Source organism: Rhopalosiphum maidis, chromosome 1 (assembly GCF_003676215.2).
Source record: "Rhopalosiphum maidis isolate BTI-1 chromosome 1, ASM367621v3, whole genome shotgun sequence".
Lineage (NCBI taxonomy): Eukaryota > Metazoa > Arthropoda > Insecta > Hemiptera > Aphididae > Rhopalosiphum > Rhopalosiphum maidis.
Window position 1 is genome coordinate 45,609,289 of NC_040877.1, and position 21,330 is coordinate 45,630,618.

The 21,330-nt window shown below is 29.1% G+C and overlaps 1 protein-coding gene across 1 annotated transcript in view; it reads left to right on the forward strand.

Annotated features, from left to right (window-relative positions):
• The first annotated feature begins 290 nt into the window (after positions 1-290).
• The window catches only part of LOC113561119 (death-associated protein kinase related-like), a 55,279-nt gene continuing 34,239 nt past the window's right edge, over positions 291-21,330 (forward strand). Inside the window, exon 1 of the mRNA XM_026967348.1 lies at positions 291-1,058. Coding sequence (XP_026823149.1) covers positions 892-1,058 — 167 coding nt within the window. The 5' untranslated portion in view covers positions 291-891. The remainder of the gene's footprint in view (positions 1,059-21,330) is intronic.

Below are 21,330 nucleotides of genomic sequence, written 5' to 3' on the forward strand. Positions count from 1 at the left end.
GCTGGAGCAACATTACATCAAGGGCGTGAATGAGTGAGACGTAAGGGGAAAATTTTTATTTTTTACTGCTTACGTACAATAATTATGGCGCGACGATAATAATATTGTACCGTCCGCTTTCGTGGTTGGTGAGCGGCGGGGGAAACAAGGAAAAAACCGTTGCGGGCGCCAGCTGTGCGGCGGTCCCCCCACCATCGCTGACATCAAAACCCCACTGCTGGCAACACCGACACCGCGTGGTTCGCGGCGGACGTTCTCGAGCGGACCGGCGCGAGGACCGAGTTCTACACCGCTCCACGGGGCCCAGACCAGTCGCGGCGGCCATTTGCGGATGTGTAGTCGGCGGTACCGGTTGTTCGTGTCGTTGTGTGTACGTGCGTGTACAGTCCTCATCGAGTGCGACGCGAATATTCGTAATAATAATATTATTATTTTTGTGTCGATATAAATGATATTATCATTCGTTTTTGATAACGCGGAAGATTTTTGATTTCATCGCCCTGGTTAATTTGTTGTACCGTCCGTTTTTCTCATCCGTACTGTTACCCGTTCTTCGGTCGACAACAATCTATAATATTATATCCGTTCATTGTAATCATCGTTATCGTTGTTGTCACCCCATAAAGGTATATTATGCGATTCTCGAAATTTTATTTTTGTATTTTATTAAAATTGATAACGGAAAATAAAATTTACAGTAACGTTTAATAACCCGTTTCGATTTGTGGCTGGTGTTAACGCATATTTTTTTTGTTTTCGGTTGAAACCGTCGACGGGTCGTAGTAATTTGTGTGCGAGTTATTTTTTTTTAAAAAATTTTATTTTTACTTATCTCACGGGTGGCGTCACCCGCACCCGCATTGTGCGCGTTTCCCACAACCGTGTGTCGGCATGAAGGAGGTGGTGTCCGTTAACCCGTCGCCGCCGCCGCCCCAGCCGCAGCTGATAAGGGCCAAACAACCAGGATACTTGGACCTGACGGCCGAACAGATAGACAGACTCATCAGCAAGGATCCCATCGATAAGGATTACGACGTAGAAACTGAACCATTTGCCAGGTAAGATGTGAATTATATTTTAATATTCAATAACTTATTATTGCCCATTTGAGTTTTTAAAAATGCTGCGAAAAACCTGTAGAAAAGAAACTCACCAAATGAAACAACCTAATACAATATAATGTCAATTGTTAGCCTATTTTATCTGTGGATCGTATTTCATATAATACTTTTAAATAGTACCAACTAAAAATCCTATACTTTTAGGTACTATATTTTATATAGGTTCTTTTGTATCTACTTACCGCCGTCAATTGGATGAGAAACCGTTTTTTTTTTTGTGCACGTGCGCGTCGCCACACATATCAAAATGCAATAACAATAATAGGTAACTGTCGTTTCCGGTGACTTGGAATGATTACTATATTATGACCAGATACCAATGTATACCGGATCGGTACATATTATAATATTTTTTCCGTGTGCATTACGCTTTGTATCATAGTGTGGGGTACTTTTTCAATGATATAATATCTGCACAATATACATAATATTATAGCCTTGAATATAACGTTTTTTTTTTGTAAGATTAATGCCAATTTTTATTATTTTTTTTATTATTATAATATCGCGTGAGAGGATTCGAAACACACGCATACTACACCTATGTAATAAAATTGATGAGGTTTAGCCCATTCATTCTGCTGTACCGTACCTATATATACCTACTGCAACACTACAACTGCTGTTGTACGTTATGCTTTATGACTCATGCCGATTTACTCACACACTGGTCCGGCAGGTACAGTGCGGCGGCGGCGTGTCTTTATCGCGTTTGGGATAATAATATAATAGTGTAGGTATTACTACCTTCAGTGTTATTTATGTAGGAGGGGAGAAAAAACGGTTATTCTGACGATGAAACGTTGCACATTTTATCGTCGCATGCGTGTCCTACCTACGCGTCTTTGGGGTGGTTAATTAAAACCTCAGAATTCGAATTTTATATAGGTAATAGTTACACACAATACTTATATGTACACACATACCTACATTTATATAGGTATATATTTAAATACGGTTAATACATTTTTGAATTCAATTTATGTTAAACTTGTTTGTTTTTTCCGTTGGCATTTATATTTTATTTCATTGAATACATTATGTTATATTGTGTGTACTCGTATATCAAGCGGCCCCTATAATTGGTACTCGTAAATCTTCTTTGGAATTTCTGTATAACCGCCATTACAAAAAAAAAATGAATAAAAGGGTGGGTGGCCGGCGTGTGATCGTAAAAGAGTGTATATAATAGTAGTATAATACATGATATAAGATTTGGTGTTATAAGTTCCGAATTAAGAGTATGATGCTATTGGTTATTCTTGACCAGTGTGCTCGTGTAGGTATCAAAACGATTATAGTGCGTGACACGTGTGTGATCTGTGAGTAATAAGAATTCTACATAGAGTTTACTGCAAAACAGCTATCAGATACATGTCCATGACAATATCTATATGCTTTACATGTTATGGAATAAAATGTATTTTGTTTTAATACAACGATGATGCATATTAGGAAATTTGATTAAAATTCAAATTGATGAAATCAAAATTACTTTTTATAAAATAATTGTACATAACTATTCATTTGTATTTTACCAGAGTGTCATAAATGCATTTACAATAATAAGTACAATAATATCAGAAATGTTAATTGTAATAGGTAACTATAATATATTTAGGTATATATATATATATATATATATATATATATATATAGTATATATATTAATCTTAGTTTATATTGTATAAAAAGGTAAAATATGATGTGTAGTTTTAAAAAATAAAATAAAACAATTAGTAATTTATTAAGCGATTATTTTCTGACGTTAACATAATAAATATATTTGTATAGCGTCATGACTTTGGGTTGAAAATTTGTCTGAATATAGTCATTGTTCTGGTTATTTTATATTATCACGATTTTGAACTTTTTGAATGGGTACTTATTTAAATTATATTTGAATAAAATCTACACTTAATGTGTTTACTTGAATTTTATCACGAATTTTTAATTATTTACTATGCATAAAAATATATTTTATACTAAGCTTCCAAAGCATACCTACTTTTTACATAAAAAAATTAATTAGTTGTTCGTGTTAACTATATTACCTAAAGGTAATGCAATATGCACGAGTGTTCCAATAGTTTTCATATTTTAAAAATGACGTCTAGATGTATTTAAAAGTCACACATATTTATAAATATATATTTTTATTTAATTATTCAATTTTATTTATTAATGTTTTGACCTCTATGTATAAATAGTTAATATGTACAATATCTATAAGTCATTTCAATAAATTTCTAAATACCACTTGTAAAACTTTTTCATTCGTTTGTGAGTTCATAAAATGTTTTCTATTTCATTAACAGTCATTTTGAATCGACATTTAAGTTTAATTAGTTTAAAGCATTAAAACAAATTATTGACTAAAACTGATTGCAGCAAGTACATTATTATTCATGGACATTCGTTGTAACTAGATAGTTATATATATACGTATATAATAGTTATTGGTTTTGTTTTTTAAAATAATTTTATTCGCCTTCTAGTTGGAAACCACATGAACATGCATGCCTGCATCAAAATCAGCTTATAAGTAATTTTTGTTTCTTACTGTTTGTTATCTACGCGGGAATAAAAATAAGTACGGTCAGTGCAAGAAGGTTCGGTGTATTTAGACGTTGATCGTTCATGAGGTAGTTTTTTGAACATATGAGCTTTGTTATTTTATTTTATTTCATATTGGTACTTACGTTTACCTCCGCAGGAATTATACTATTAATGATTATATTATCTTATTATTTAACGCACCCGTATTCGTGTTATAAAAACACTTGTTTTTACTCTGTATGAGCCATCGTGTGCACATTATATTGTATAGGTACCACATGAGCAGACTAGTATTTTTTTTCAAACAATAATGGTATCGATTGGATTCGTGCGGCGTGCATCTCGCGTCGCATAGTGTCCGTCCTTGGCAAGGTCGCCGCTGTGCACACCGAGTTAGAGGAGGACACCCCGGCGCGAGCGCACTCCGCCACTGATGCCGTTCGATCCCCCCGAAAGACGCCGCCACAGCAGCTATAGCCGCATTGCATATTATTTTCTGCCAACTCTCGTGTCGCCGTTGGTGGGAGAGATGTGTACGACGGAATGCCATCCGTCGTCGTGTGTATTTATTTGTGCGTGTCTATTCGTATATTTGTGCTATGTGTGTGTGTGTGTACGGGTATATTTGTTTGCGTGTGCGTGTTTCCTACGCGCAGATCGACTTAGCAACACAAGGAATGCGGTCCGCTTGGTGAAAGCACACGCGCCGCGCGTATATATTATTATTATATGTATCGTGGAGACAAAAAAAAAAGGGAAGAAAAAACTGGATGCTATAACGACTTCGTTTCACCGTCTTTGAACCCTCCTCTTATATCAGCTCCTCGAATCCGTCCTTAGGTATTCGCAAATTATTATAAGTAACTATTCTATCTATAACTATTGTATCTATGTAAACATAAGTTAGCTTATCATTTTTTTTTTAAATTTATTATTTTTCTATTTTAAATCTAACATAAATATCATCATCCTTTCGGCGATTTTCGAAACTGTCATATGTCATCCATAGAGCAATTGTTTGTAGCTACAAACTGTGAATTGACAACGAAAAGTCCTATAGATAAATTATACTATAATACTCGTCAAATATGTGAACTTATATGTCACATTAATATATCTGGTAAAAGCATTGCAGTTTATATTGCAACGATGATCGGAATTACGAGTAGTTCCAAAACAAACGTTATGCAATTATTGTGGTGTCATATAAAACATTTAACTAGTTGCCTTATAACAGTTATAACACATTTTTATTGTATAAAAGGTATCTATAGCTAGTTGTCGGCGCTATTATATTTTACACGCTTACATTATTATATTATTATTTGGTCTTAGAGTTGCATAATTCGCATTCCTTATGAATAGCATAATACGATCTATCGCGCTTTTGGAAGATTCCCAATTCTGGTCGTGTCTTTGATTAAATAAAAACGTCGCACTGCCTCCGCTGCAATTGATAATACTAAAATCAGTGTGACTTTCTAAACTCTCTTCGACCGCATTCTGTTTGTTTTTTTTATCAATTTCCACGTGTTAACAAATTTTGTGGCCGCAGAGTTCCTTTTATCGATCTTGTAAATATAATTATATTATATTATTCTTTTAGGAGTTTAATTTATATTATAAAGTGAAGCATGGAATCAAAATATGTACTTTATTTAATTATATTTAAAATAGTCTATATATATATATATAGTTTTAAACATTAGGTATAGTGTCATAGTGAGATAAATTAAAAACACTAATAGGGTAAATAATAGCTATAGGCTATATTATAGTTCTGACATTTTATAGGTAATCCATATATTTTTTTTATAATTTCCAATAACTAAATTAATACAGCTCAACAATTTGACGACCTCCGAGTAAAAGGGGTTAAGTCTATTTTTGTCGAAAATGGGGTTATGTCACCGTATAATTCAAGTTGTAATTCTTATCTAATGGGTATAAGGGGTTATCTTATATCATTAATATAGGCGATGTTATTATTAGAAAGAGAATTATGAGATAACACAAATATTATTGTGTAAAAGAAGGTTAGTTGAGTTACCCTCTTTTGACCATCGGTATAATTTATAGGAAATAATACAATATCAGTTTGTTTAAAATGAGATAAGTCAAGTTAACTCTTTTTACATATGTTCTATTTTATGAAAAATAGGATATGTCTAGTTAACCTTTTTACATTTAAGTGTTTCGCTTTATAAAAAATAGTAAATAACCATATTATATCACTTGGTGGTTGGTTATTATATCTATTCTTTGATTATTCGCTGTTATTATCTTGATTTAAGATATCTTTAATAATATGTATTATTATACTTTATTCCCGCCAATAATAATATTAATAATTAAAAGGCCCATCAATTGTATTAGTTATATAAAATTAATTTTTAGGTAATTTAGGTTTTTACTAGACAAATAACTGTATTGGAATAGAAAACAATTTTTCCTTTGATCGAAGTCTTAAACGAGGTAATACATATTATCTTCTATAAATAATAACAAAATCGTTAAAATCTACCATCATCCCATAATAATATTATCGTATTTAAATGCTTTTCATTCCTTGTTAGTTGAACTCTGGAGAGGTTAAACTTTTATAACTTGGATGAAATAAAATTTGTCAAAGTTATTTACTCGAGTACCTATCTAATAAAATGTTACTGGTATATCATTATATGAAGAAACCCATATTCTATAAATTCTTTTGCCGTCAACTGTGTCTAGAGGTCAGCTAGTAGTTTCGTTAATTATTCATTATACTTGTGTTTTATGGAAGTATATTTTCTTTTTGCCGGATATAATAGTAACTATTACCTATAATACTTTTGAATTTGTACTGTCGGTAAATTTCCTTAGTATTTTCGTTCAAATTAAACTGTACAGTTATATGTAACGAAACGTTATTGTAAAATTATGTATAGGCCCGCGGTGTACTTGAATAATACAGAAACCAGCTTTCAAAAACCACAACTTCCGGTCAACGTTTGGGGCCGCCGGCCAGCGCAGTTAGCCAGGACAAACAGCAACCTGTGCAGCAGCGTGCACTTTTATCTTGTATTAAACTCGTTTTTTATGCTGATAAGTGATAATTATATAAAATTTCCTTTGATAGACTAATATTTTACATATTGTAAACATTATTATATCTTAAACTATAATAAGTATCAATTTTGAATGTGTGCCCGCAGTATGTATTTTAGTGTGTCTATACCAGAAAATCCAGTGACGATGTAGGCAATTCATTCATGACCTTGTTGACTCCCCCTCACGGCATTTCCGGTAAACGGAAATTCAGCAGATGTTCTGTTCGCTTGGAATTTTTTTAACCAATGACTCTCATCCCCATATGACATGTATAGATATTAACATATTATTATGCGAATCGTCACAAGACAAATAGAAAAAGAATAATAATGTATTTAAAACAATAGCTTATTTTTATTTAAGTCACTTATCATCGAATTCCCAAGTTTTTATTGGATGGCCTAATAGAATAATTGAACGCTAACGTTTGCATAAATACATTTTTTAGTTAATGAGCATTAATATTCTCCATGTGTATGTTGCGTTTATATGAAGTAAATACTGTTGTATACGTATAGTTTAATCCTTTGTATAATATATTGGTATATTTTATTTCTTAAGTTCCCAGAAATGGTTGAATATAATATTATTGTACACGTGCATTATTATATTATTATTTATTTATTTATTTATTTATTCAATTCAACTCAACAAAGTTAATAAAATATATAATTTAAACTTACAGTATATATAAGAGCTGATATCCCTTCTCTTTAAGCAAGCTGGTGATGAGGGGATCTCTTAACTTAAATATTATAACAGAAACAAATTCGCTTATATAATTAATACAAAAACTAAGAATAACAACATGATAACAAGACATTATAATTAATTAGTTTATTAAAAAAAAGAAAAAAGGAAGAGAAAAAAAATTAACAAACATTTGGTAATAATAATCAGTAATTGCGTTTATGAAATATAATTTGTTTAACCTTAGACTCAAATAGTTTTTTGTCTGTAATTGATTTGACTTCTTTAGGTAGATTATTAAATATTAATATGATGGCTCTGTGAATATAATAATTCTGCAAAGCTGTAGTATTGTATTTAGGAATTTTATTGTTTAAATTTATTAATTAGCCGTTCTTGGTATTATATCATTAATGTAATCACTATTGCTATCTTTTTAAAGTTTAGATAACGGATATATTAAACGTACTTAATCGTGTGTTAACCTTAGTGTCCCAGTTTTGTACATTATTTTTATAATTCTATGTACACGAGTTTTTTTCCACGCAAATCAGTCGCGTCCCCGTTAAATTGATACGGTTGACGACAGATGATAAATCCATTTTGGGTCTGTATCCAATTAGACAATAAGATGCGGCTAAAGGAAATCTGGTATAATCTGTGTATATTTGAGTAATGCGGTATCGTCGTAGAATAAGGCCATTTTTGTTATCGATTAATTGTACAAAACTAACAAAGATATTAACAATCATTTTGACTATAACAGTTACGTACATATTATTATACGTAGTATTTATAAGTTACGTATAAATTCGTAAAATCAAATATGCTGCTTAAATAACCATTTCTATATCCTAAAATAATATATGCATTTTTATACATTATATATAATAAGATATAGAAAAAACGAAGGTTTACAATTTTTAAAACTGACGAGGCTTCACATTTACTTATAAGTGTAACTAGTTATTTTGATTTTTACTATTCTGTTATGAGTTTTTGATGCTTAGTTTATATTTAAAAATAATTAGTCTACCAATATGAAAATTCCATCGTTTAAACAATAACGTATAAAACTGTATTAATGTTGAACGATGTTTATTTGTATATCGTATTTCTTAAGCTATGCTAAAATATTTAAGTAATTAGGTACCTATGTAATTTGTTAGTGGAATTAACTTTGTATGATTATTCAGAGATTACTTTTAACTGTTTAGTTTTTATAATTTCACATTTTTACGCATATACGTAAAGTTTCTACATAGTTACTACTTATGAATACTATTAAACAAATTACTCAGATTTGAAATAAGGGCGTTGTAAATTAATTTAAATTTATATACATTAAAATATGTATTATACGTTAAAGTACGGTTTTATAGTGATCACAGTTCATAATAATGTAATGTTCTTCAAATTACGTTTAATTTTTGATCACAATACTGTGTGAAATATTATATAATGTTTGTTGTTCTAGTATAATTTAAATTTCAACGAAAACCACAAGTTACCATGAGCTCTTTAGATGGTAATTATTTAAAATATCCATAGAAATATTGCATGAAAATAACATTTACCTAGTTAGGTTACTTATCATACGCATTTAAAAGGTATATAGAGTTGCAAAATAAAATTATGTTGAAACTTGCAGTGTAAGTCCTAATCCATCCATTACCATTTGTATAATATTATTCATTACGTTTTGTTCGTCCTACACATTTTTCTAACTGTTAAAATAGCCCCGAGAAGGATTGTTTTATTAATATGTTTTGCTGTATTGTCTAAAATTGTTTATCTATTGATCCTTACGGTGTATACCGAGATGTATATATATATAGTTAAATAAAATATTTTTCGTCTAATTTTTTTAGAACAGGTTTTGGGTTCATGCTTAAGCGTTTTTATCCTTTTCTCAATGCAACGGCCTTGCTAATATATATTCGCTCGTGTTTATATCACTATTTAAACTCGTCGATCAACAATCATTATCCGATCATTTGTCTGATAATTGTGTGTGCGTCCGCGTGGAAAAGAATACCGTTCGCTGGCCTATCGAATTGCCATTTTCTTATAGTTCTTTTGTCTGGAAACGGTGATAGCAATTAAGAACACCCAAGAATAATATACCTTTAGTAGCATGCTGTCATACCGGATAGTTAATATATTTTTAAAACAAAGATAAAAGGTTAAATTTTATTGTAATAATTAAAAAAAAAAAATACTAATTTATACATAGAATATTAAAAACAAGATATTAACAAAGATGCTTTTGTGAAAGTCAGTTTTTATCAATTACAAACGAATGATTGTTATTAAATTACTATTAAAACGTACGGATGTTTAGTTTACATTAGTGTTGAAAATTTGATTGAAAATATTTAAATTTTACTTTTTATTTTGAAGATAATAAATTAATATATTTTTTTAAATTTAAAGAAAAGTATTTGCTCGAGTATTTGGCGAGCGTTTCTGTTGTTAATAGAATACCTAAAGGTGTGTGTAATGAATGTAATATCTGAAAATCAAAACTTTCCGAGGTCTTTGAATTTAAATACATATTATATATACCTACTCAGTTATCATAATATAATTTTTATATTTCAATCAATACCTAAGGTATAAAACAAAAAATTCTTATTAATATATATATATATGTTTTTTTTTAATAAGAATAAAGTATATTCTGTTTAGTTCATTATATCGTCTAATATAGTTAGTAAATTAAAGATTTTTAATTTGATTACAAGCATCTATAATTGAAATAAATTATCGAGTTGCTGTTGAACAATGAATTTCTTTATAATTTTGTGTAAAAATATGATGTACCTACTTACATCATATAACATTTTTTAATGTACTACATAACGAAATGCAAATATAGAGGCAAATATATACTATGAATAGTTTATTAAACAAAACTTAGGCACTTTTTTATGATATCATTTAGTAGAGTTAGTCGTGCCAATAATTTTTAGGTAAAACAACACTGAATTGAAAATAAAAACAATAATTCAAATTCAAAACCAAGTGACTCTTATGTTTAGTGTTTACATGTATATATATTGTGTATATAATAGTATATCACACGTAGTATATTAGGTACATATTATATTATTTTTTACTTACACATGTTAAATTGTGTTTAAAAACAGTTAAAATCCCATGTGCCTTCGCCCCGCTATCGTTGATGGACGGTAGAAAAATTCGTGAATCGTGCCAAGGAATCCAGTGTATTTTCGACCGTAACGGTCATTATCCCACACCTCTTAGACGAGTATACGTATAAAGAGAAGAGGTCACTGGAGAACTGTTCCTTATTCTACGAACTTATAGTTTTCCGCCTACGCAACTAGTGTCCGTACAAGTACTGTAATAATTTTGAATGACAAATATTTAACCTATTGTTAATATAGATATTTAGTACTAATGTATAGTTTTATAACCTACACATGTGATAGCGTAGAATAATAGAATACATTTTTTTTCTTATTTTGTATCTATACTTACATTTGTGATTTGTAAACCAAATAATATAACGTCAATGTCGATTTCGTTTGTGTATATAAAATTAAATAATACAATTAGATAATACTGTTAATTATTTAGTATAAGGTCTACTACTATAATATGAAGGTATCTGTCTCAGTTTTTTTTTTTACAAATTGTATGTTGAGTTTACAACACATATCATAATAATGATATTAACAATAATAATAATAATTCAATTAAAATCGAAATAGATATGTTTTCTATACTCATCGATAGTCGCGTGTAAATGTGTATGTGTCTATAATTGCCGAGTTTCATAATTCAAAATTCAAATTAGTCAATTTTCAACTTGTCCTTATCCCCGTCTTAGCACCAGTGTTTTCTTTTTATATGATTATTAATTTAGGGATATTAAGCTAATATTAAATTGATGTAATGAAGAAGGAGGGCAAATGTTGTTCATTGAAAGAGACATGACTTTTTATAACCTTAAATATTGTAGAGAAATTTCATAAAATATTTGTTGTACAATAAGTACGTCACTGTGCTGCATATGTATACATGATATATATATAAATACATTTTTAATGCTCTGAAAAAATTGGATTAAGTAGTAGTTAGGAGTTACGTTTTAAAATCCGCTTATACCACATATAAATAATTCGTGTTATTTAAATTGACACTTATAGTTGTAGTAGTTAAAGTAGACAGTAGTATAATATAATAGTAATAATACATAATAGTTGTGGACTGTGTTAAACACGTGTGTCGACAAATCCGTCTAAACTTATTTGTTTTAATCGTACAAAACAGCCCTATTTCCTCCTCTTGGATTTAAACTTTTAAATATTCTACACTTAGGTCATAGGTATACTTTTTGGTAAGTATTCTGGAATAATAACTGTTTATCTTATCTTATTCAAAATTGTAACACCAATTACAAATATCGCAAAACCACAATATTAACTGTTTCGTTTTATTGTTTTATCTCTGTATAAATTATATTCTTATAATAAGTAATAATTTTTTCTGGTTATCATCGTTATTGTTATTGATGACATCAACAATATATGGTTAAGGATTGAGTGGAAAAATAATATTCAGAAAAAAGTGGATGATTCGTTTTGTGCCAATTTAAAACCTCAATAAAATTGTTATCATTAATTATTGTTATTATAATGTTGACATTTTGAAATAATTACGCTATCAAGAATTGTGTGTGATGGGATTAGTAAGAGTTCATTAATTTTTGTTGCTAACAGTTTATAAATGAACATTGAATATAAACTAAATTGTATATACGCTTTTTATTAGTACAAGTATTATGATTGGAAGAAACAAATGCTACACGATTCTGAATGTTTTACGTTTTTTATAACACTATTGCGAACTATTATTCGTGAATAAAAGAAATAGTATAGTATATCTGGAAATTAAACGATTGTGAAGTTTTCAAACGACAATGTCAATTGTAATTTTTAATATTTTTGTATAGAGATTATTGTAATAAGTTTTTCTTAAAACTTATGAATTGTAATTTCACAGAGCGCAACCTCCAACACGTTTTGTAATAACTTCGGCGTTGATGAAAACCAAAACATAAACCTTAGGGTATTTACTAAAAATAAGTCTAAATTGCTTTATTTGTAATTATTATTTATTTATTTGTTAATTATTGTTGATTAGATAAATATCCAGACACAACTCTCGAATTTTATTAACTACGCTATTAATATTGTATCGTGACGCCTTAAGGAATTCATCATTAAATATTATATTATTTCGAATAAAAAAATGTTTAATTCTCTGTTTTGGCAAATTTTGATTTTTATGTCCTTAAAATTAGCTGAAAATTGAAATTATATATAATAGTATATAAGTATGCATAGCTTGTTGGTAAATATTGTAAAGATATATCTACCAATATTGGACATTTTAAAGTATATAATATTGTGACTTTAGTAGCACGATTAAAATTAAAAATGCATTGTAGTGAGTTCTGGAATTGTACAATAATTTGTTGTATTTGCAGGTTTATAGATATTTCTACGTTCCATAGATTGTCACATAAATCGTTTTGGACTTTACTATAACTGTTATTACTGTAGTAACGGTGAGTCGGTGGTCACCTGCTGATTACAAGAAGAACCGAAGGGAACGTTATGATTATAATAACCGATGACCTCTATATAAGGTCTGTGTAACCCGAATACATACATATTCGGGTTACAAACTGTGTGGTCAAAGATGTACCGACGCAAATTATGTTTTTTCTCCAATAGTCCACCACTTTGACCACCACTACCAGTCTATCCACTCAACGGGTAAAAAAAAACCGTATAACCTGGGTGTTTAAAACACACGATAGAAATAATAATAATAATAAAAGATATTAATTTACCTAACCGGTTTTCATGTGCCGAAGACCTCCTATACTCTATAGGATTATAAACATATCGCTTCGTCAATGATACTCATCAAAGTTGTAACAGATATAATAAAACATATAGGAACTCGTGATCTCCACAATATCGCCATAATAAATCCTACCATAATATAATATACAGCTATACGTTTGAGTCTTTGAATAATATGAAAAATGTAAATATGGTGTTAAAGTACCTATACATACTATAATACCTATATTATTAGATATCTAGACAGTATTTATCACGTACGAAACGAAATATAATTTATTCGGATCACTATTGGATAATTAATAATGTAAAAAGAAATCATTGCACAGGTGTGTGAAATAAGTCACTATAGAAGATAATATGTCGAATTTAATTTCATATTCTCTTCAACTGCGCGGGTCTTTTGAAAATCGTTTCGCATTCACTTCGGTACCGCCTCTGGTATAGTTGCTGCCAAAAAAAAAAAGAACAAAATGCACGAAAAATCAGTTGACATACATTTGTTGTTAGGACATGTGGTATAACATAAAATTTAAAACTCGTAATCGTCGGAAATTCATGCTTGAGTTATTACATGAGAAAATGTAAAACTGCTACTTATAATTCATAGACAGTTCTTCCACATACTTCTTCCTAATCACCATTATGTAATTTTTAGTACCTACGTATTTTATCTTTGATACGAATACTTGATTTTTGTTGAAGTTGAAGTGGGTTAAATATGTAAGCAATACGCATGTATATTTATTTAACTTAACTAAAAAAAAACTTTCTCTTAGTTATGCTAGATATACTTTTATATTCTTATATATAATTTGGTAGATAATTATATTTGATTAAAATCGATATATATATATATGATTCGTAATAATGAAAAACCTTCAATTATGAATGAAAACGTATAAGTAATGGATTTACTTAGATAGTAAAAATCTAATAAATATTTAGGAAAGTATTTAATACCTATTAAAGCATTTATTTTTAAAATAAAAACCATACACAGAGACATGAATATATGATACGGCTTACCTATATCAACCGTTATAAGTTTGAAATTAATAGTTAATGGATTTTACATTAAGTAAAATAATTATCAACTATTCCATTAATAATATATTATTGGGAATTTATATTGATGAGTTTTGACTCGTTTTCACGAGTACTTGTGTCTATCATTAATTTGTGTAACCGGTTCAATACACTGAAATATAAAAGAAACATATTAGTTTAGATTTGCAATTAGCTCGTATAAAAACCGTCAACTAAACGTTGTTTAATATGAAAATCGTGGTTTGAAAACTGGATAATCTGCATTTCTCTTGGTACGGAATTTATAGATACGATTAATACGAATAATTACTTGTATGTTGCCCATTTCATTTTCTAACTTAACTTATCCTTTGAAATAATACGCGTTTAAACAAATATATCATATTGTTATTATTATTGTTTTGTTAAAACTATAGAAATCTGAAAACTCTTTTGAAGACCACAGGTATTTAATATTTATACATATACTTTATAGCATGGTTCTGCTATTGTAATATCGTACACAACAACACAGCAATGATGTCTGTAGGTAATAATACCAATAATATAATAACGGTTTACACTAAACGAACGATCGTTTTATCACACTTATTATTATACAAAATTAATAGTAAACGTGTATCGTAATAATTAGAAATCGCTATCGGAAATAAAACTCATGGGTTAAATCTTCTTTATCGTTGTTATGGAATAATCTTATGTATAATAATAACATCGTGGCCGCGTGACACGGTCGACCGATCTCGAGCGGTTCTGTCTTCTTCGCTATCTTAAACACATAATACATTGCATATTATATTCAGGATAATTATATTTTGTATATAAATGACGTGATTTTTTCGTTATCGCGCAACAACTAGTCTGTACCTTAAAAATAACTGTACATTATTTTGCTGATGGGTTTAATTAATAAACTATATTTCATAACGTATGCTGCATATGTGTGTATAATAATTATAATACATATTAATATTTGATGAATGTACCATCCTCCTTCCGGAACTGCAGATATTATGTGTTCTATGGGGGTAAATTCGACGGGCTTATATCAATAAATACGTCGCATTAAGATTCGTTTTATGAGAAGAGATTCCGTTATATGTCACGAGCGTGTACAAGTTGAGCTAGGTGCATATAGTGTAAAATGTATGGTCGCGGGGTCAACGGGCAAAAAAAAAAATGAAGAGAAAAGAAAAACTTCTTATACTATCGTGTATAGCTAATTTCAGTCACGGCGTACATGGTTATCTGTGTATGTATATATATGCTGCCAGTTCAAAGTGATTTATGTATCGCTTGTGTGTGGACCGGACGTGGTAACAATGGCGCATGAGAAAAAAAATCATAATGTAGAGGAATATACCGCGTGATTACGACGACAACGACTGTACCGTTTCTTGCAATAAGAAGTGGGAAAGACGCTCCAGATTTACTTTTTTTTAATATACGCGCGTTACCATTAAATAAATTATTATGGACTTGTTGTGTCATAAATAGTAAGTAATCTGCTGTGTTTACTGTTTACTATGATGTTATTAAATTACAATCGAGTATAATATAAAATTGAGGTGTTAATGTAAATGCTAACCTCAATAACTGTAAATAGGAAATAAAAGGATTTTCTACTATTTACTATATATATATATATATATATATATATATATTATTATTATATTATAAAGGAATTATATATGGTGTTAATTAATTTTTGTATAATTTAAGAAACTTGTTTTTGAATCATTTTATTACGTTTCTAAACAATTTCTTATGGAGTAGTTACAAACATTGAATAATATTAATTATTATTATTTTGCATTTAGCGTTTTAAAACAATGTTGGTTTTGTTATTATTTATTTATAATATAATCAAGTAAAAGTATGTATTAATAAGTTAGAAATAAGTTAGGACAGTCCGATAGTTTTGACTGCTAAAGTATAGTTGTATACGATAAATATAAATTACAAAAGATTAATTTTATAAATAATATACTCAATGTTTATTTAAATATATAGTTTATAGTTCGATTTAAAGGTAAATTATGATTTATTGAAGTAGGTTTAATGAAAATTATAAACCAAAAACTTTTTTTAACGCATTCAATTTTGTTACCACTCTATCGACTTCTTTCCAGGCAATGATCATTAAAATTGTTACCTTCAATTTGCAAAAACAATGGTCGTGACCTTGGTGATAAAAACAATATCATATTTTAAATAGGTAGCTCCTGTTAAGTCCAAAATACGTAATTTACTTGGTAGCCCACTTGAAAATTATGATTAATGATTCACTTGTTATGTTATGAAGGTGTTTGTTTGGCGATACTGTACACAAATTGTATGCATTGTGCTTAAAATAAAATTTTGCCAATTGAACATCGTTTTAATCGTAAAATATCACAGACTAAACGTAAAGACACGAATTATTTTAGAAACTATTTTCATTTATACATACAAGCAGCTGCTTAAACTGAATTCTTGTATTATTTTCCGCTGACCATAAACCTAAGGGCATTGGTAGTCACTAATCAATCTTTCAAAGTACGTTTGCAGCGCTGTATGCATTTACACCCACCTAATATATCATATTATATGATAGATATATATTAGTTACGTATATACATATTATTTTTTTTTGGCAGTTAAGAATCGTGATAGACACAGATACTTCTGATTAACCAAAAGAATATGGGTCATATGCCTACAGCCCTTAGGGCACAGACTAAAATTTGCTATAGATGAATATTGGAAATGAAATCCTTTCTCATTAAATTTCGACTATGCAATTCATGTATTCTCACCTTTCATGTCATTAACCTTACATGTAGGTTATCGGAAGTTGTTTCACATTCGTTTTTTTCAGTGGATTAAAATCTATTTTAGTAATATATTTTTATTACTATAAAAGCACGAGTTTACTGTTCTTTGACAAGTAAAGTAATTTTAAATTTTGAATATTTTAATACCTACCTAATATACCTATTAAGTATAATAATATTTTTTGTAAATTATGATTTTACGAGGTAGGTAGTACATTTTTGTGTAATTATATGTATTATATGTATTTATATTTATACCTATAATATAGTATTGCAAGCATATAATATGTAGTAGATATTCAGTAGTTATAATATATTAAATAAACTTATATTTAGCAGTTTTCATATCCAGAACTATAATTATCTATGATATTTTAATACTTAATATACTATAATACTATTATTTTCTCGATTTTAGTTTGTATATTTACTATTACTAATGGCGATAGAAGTCAATGTTAGAATTTAGTATAGTTATTCATAAACTAATTGATTACATTTGGTTTATTAAATTTTCTCTCTGTTTCGTGTTATTTTTAGTATATTAATGTATAATTATAAGTGTTTTTGGGAAGATTTCATGTGTTAGAGATGATTAAGTTCATTGAATGTTATACTTACCACTCTCTTTTCTATGGGTCAGCATAAGTTTAACTAAAACCTATTGTTGTATAGCAAACCAGTTTCTAGCGAATGCCATATTTAACGAATTATTGTTGTTATCTGATTCAGAAATTGGTAGTTTCATCGTGGGTATAACGTTACAGGCCGGTGAATTTGCATATACCAAAAGGCCTCAAAATAAATACTATTTTTTTTACAAGTGATTACTTTTAAACGAGATTACTTTTTAGTTATTTTAAAATTTAATTTACGAATTGATAAATTCTACACCACTGACCAAAATTATGATTGACGTAAACCAGTATAGCGTGATCCATCATTAGTTGTGAAATTTATTAATTCTTGTCATGCGATGTGTCTATAAGATTATTACAGCTCAAATCATCTGCTGGACTCAACCAAACAACCAAACCAAAAGAAACTAATTAGATTCATATTTATTACCAACGTGTAATAATATAAATATATAATATAGTACTAAATACGTAGTACCTACTTTTAAGTTTTAAATAATCTGTTTAAAAAAATGGTTTGCCAATGAAAATCACCATAGATTGGAAATTGTGTACCACCATTCGAGTAAAATTATCAAAAAACTTTAAAATATGTTATTTTGATTTTAAATGATTGTGTGTTATATTCAACACTTATCAATTGTGATCGAAATCACATCCTAGGTTTTGCAAAATTTTCTGGTCAATTAATTTATTCGAACGATTTCGATATTTTATTAAAATTGCAAGCTTCCATAATTTACTGATATTTTATTTTAATGTTAATAAGTACGTATTTTTAGTTTGATATCCAACCATCTTTTTTTGTATGTACCTAAAACCATAACTTCAAAACGAAGGCCTATTTCTAAACGTATAAATATAGATTTATTTTCTCTTCACATATCACAATAATATTGTTCGGCCGTTATACGGGATTAAGTTAATCATTTAAGTCATACATAAACATATATTATATAAATAAAACGTATGCATTATATGAACGTCTCATGACAACGGTGGTCGTCGGCAGAAACTAACAAATCTCCCGCAGGGACTCGGCCGGGTCTATTCTAGTCACAGTCTGATCGTAGCTGCAGGGGGTAGACGCACCGCTTATAAAGGGATGCTGTGGAATTCTGTTGTTGAATGCATAGGGTTTTTCTGATAAATAAGGGATTCGATTCTGTACATACGTGTATATTATAGGAACATGCCGACTGTCTATATTATATAACCACCCACGGGGTGGTTGGCAGTCGACCTATGGAAAATAGTTAAAATACACACGAGTACACGACACACCACACTGCGATGCGACTGCTGTATAGAGCCGTCCGTTTTTCCAGACAATATGTTTTGTTCTTTGTCGCAGTCGGTACGCGTGGTTTGTCCGTTTTGTCCCTTTCTCCGTAAAAATTTAGAACGGAATAAATCATTGACGATCGATGTTTGTTGATTTTATTTTTCTTTTACTGCAGATCCGTAAATTTTATTGTGTATTATTTAAACCACATTCATATATTCAAAACCTCATAAAATGTTTTGTTGGTTTTGGCTTTTTATTATTTATTTATTATTAATTTTTTGATCAATTTAAGTTTTCATTTCATTCGATTGTTTTATGAAGGTGAAACAATAATCGGTTTATTTGCTTTATATTTGTTATTATGAGCATTATAACTTATAAGATTACCATATATGCATGTCTAATCTAGACACACTCAAGAAGGTAGTTGTATTATCAATTTTATTCTTTATCATTATATTATATTCAGTATGCACATTGGTTAATGTTTCATTATTTATCGGATATCTTAGTTATTTTATAGGCATGCAGGTACGCACAAGTATTTTTTTTATTTAGGTATATTTTATTGTTTTGCAGGATTATGGATTATTTTAAATGTTTGAAAGTTAATATCTTTTTGTATGAATTAATATTAATAGGCGATTGAAATCAAAAAGATATTTCGAAAAATATAAAATTAATTAATTTTATTGTCTATTTCGTTTGTAAAATATAAACTATAAATTAAACAGATTTAAATTCTGTCTTATATTAAATTCGATTGTTCGATTTTAAAAGAGTCTTGAATCTTGACATTTTCACGTAAAAAGTTAATAAAAATACAAAATAACGAAGAATAAGAACATAATAATATATTATATTATTTTTCTGCATGTGTAATTAATGTTAACATTTGTTAAATTAATTGTTTGTGCTTGTAATTACATACTTACATTCTAACGTGAGAAATAGAGTAGTGTGCCTAACTACTTAAAATTATATAACTTAAAATAATTAACCTAAAAAAGTATATATAATATTCGAGAATATTTTTCATGCTAACAATAAACCAATCAACAATAAGGCAATAGGTCTTATATATTTTATTTTCTATTGTAATATGTCGGTCATTTTGTTGTTTTTATATATTATACTCTCAACCTTGGCATTTCTTAGTGTCGAAAATATGTCTTTAGGTGGTCAAAAAATGCGCTTATATTCCCACGTTCTTTTCCAGTTTAAAAGTGTCACTTTATAGTTAAATATATACTTGTAAATAGGTGTTCACCTATACATGTCATTCTAAATAATTTTAGCCTATTTCGAGCTAAGTTTTATCGCATTATTTTAAACCGTCAAGTTCTGAGGACAGCTAGAAAAGTCAATGATTCTACGTATATTGCATATATATATATAAATACTATACATATACTATATATTATACATCACATATTTATACCTATACAGGTACAACGAACGCCTCACAGCAGACGCCTGCTGGAATCCATAATTCTTTTGTGTGTTCGCCAACAGCCCTGGCGGATAGTTATATATCACGGCATAATAACATCAGTATATGTGTGGCTCACAGTATTTTGGTGGTACCCTAATAACACGGCAGTATAATGATTACTCAGCGGCAACGACCTTGCCAAGGTGGTTCTATCGCATAACGAATTCATATGCGCTCGAAGCATTAAAGCGTTTTTTTCACGGATTTTTTTTTACTATTATTATTATTATTATGTTTTAGGTATATCGTTACTTACATATTTTTTTTTTAAACTTATATCACTAGAGTCTTAATATATTAATAATATAATTATTAGTAGGAAATTGAGAGTTATTTCATGTAAATCCTACTCTCTCTCTCTCTCTCTCTCTATATATATATATATATAAATATATATAGACTATCACAACCTAACTCTGAGGGAAATTAATTTACACTACATAATATGTTTAAATATTATTTATGTATATATATGACGGGTGTATTAAATCATGATTCATGTATTTTAAATTTATCTGTCGATTTTATAAAAATACGTTAATAATAATACGTTATAGAGGTACTGTAACGTGGTGAAGTTACCATATTACGATATTAGTTATTAAGGGAAATATTTTTATTCTTTATGAAAAACTTTTTCGTATAGTTGAGTGTTTGACTACTTGAACAAGAGTTTT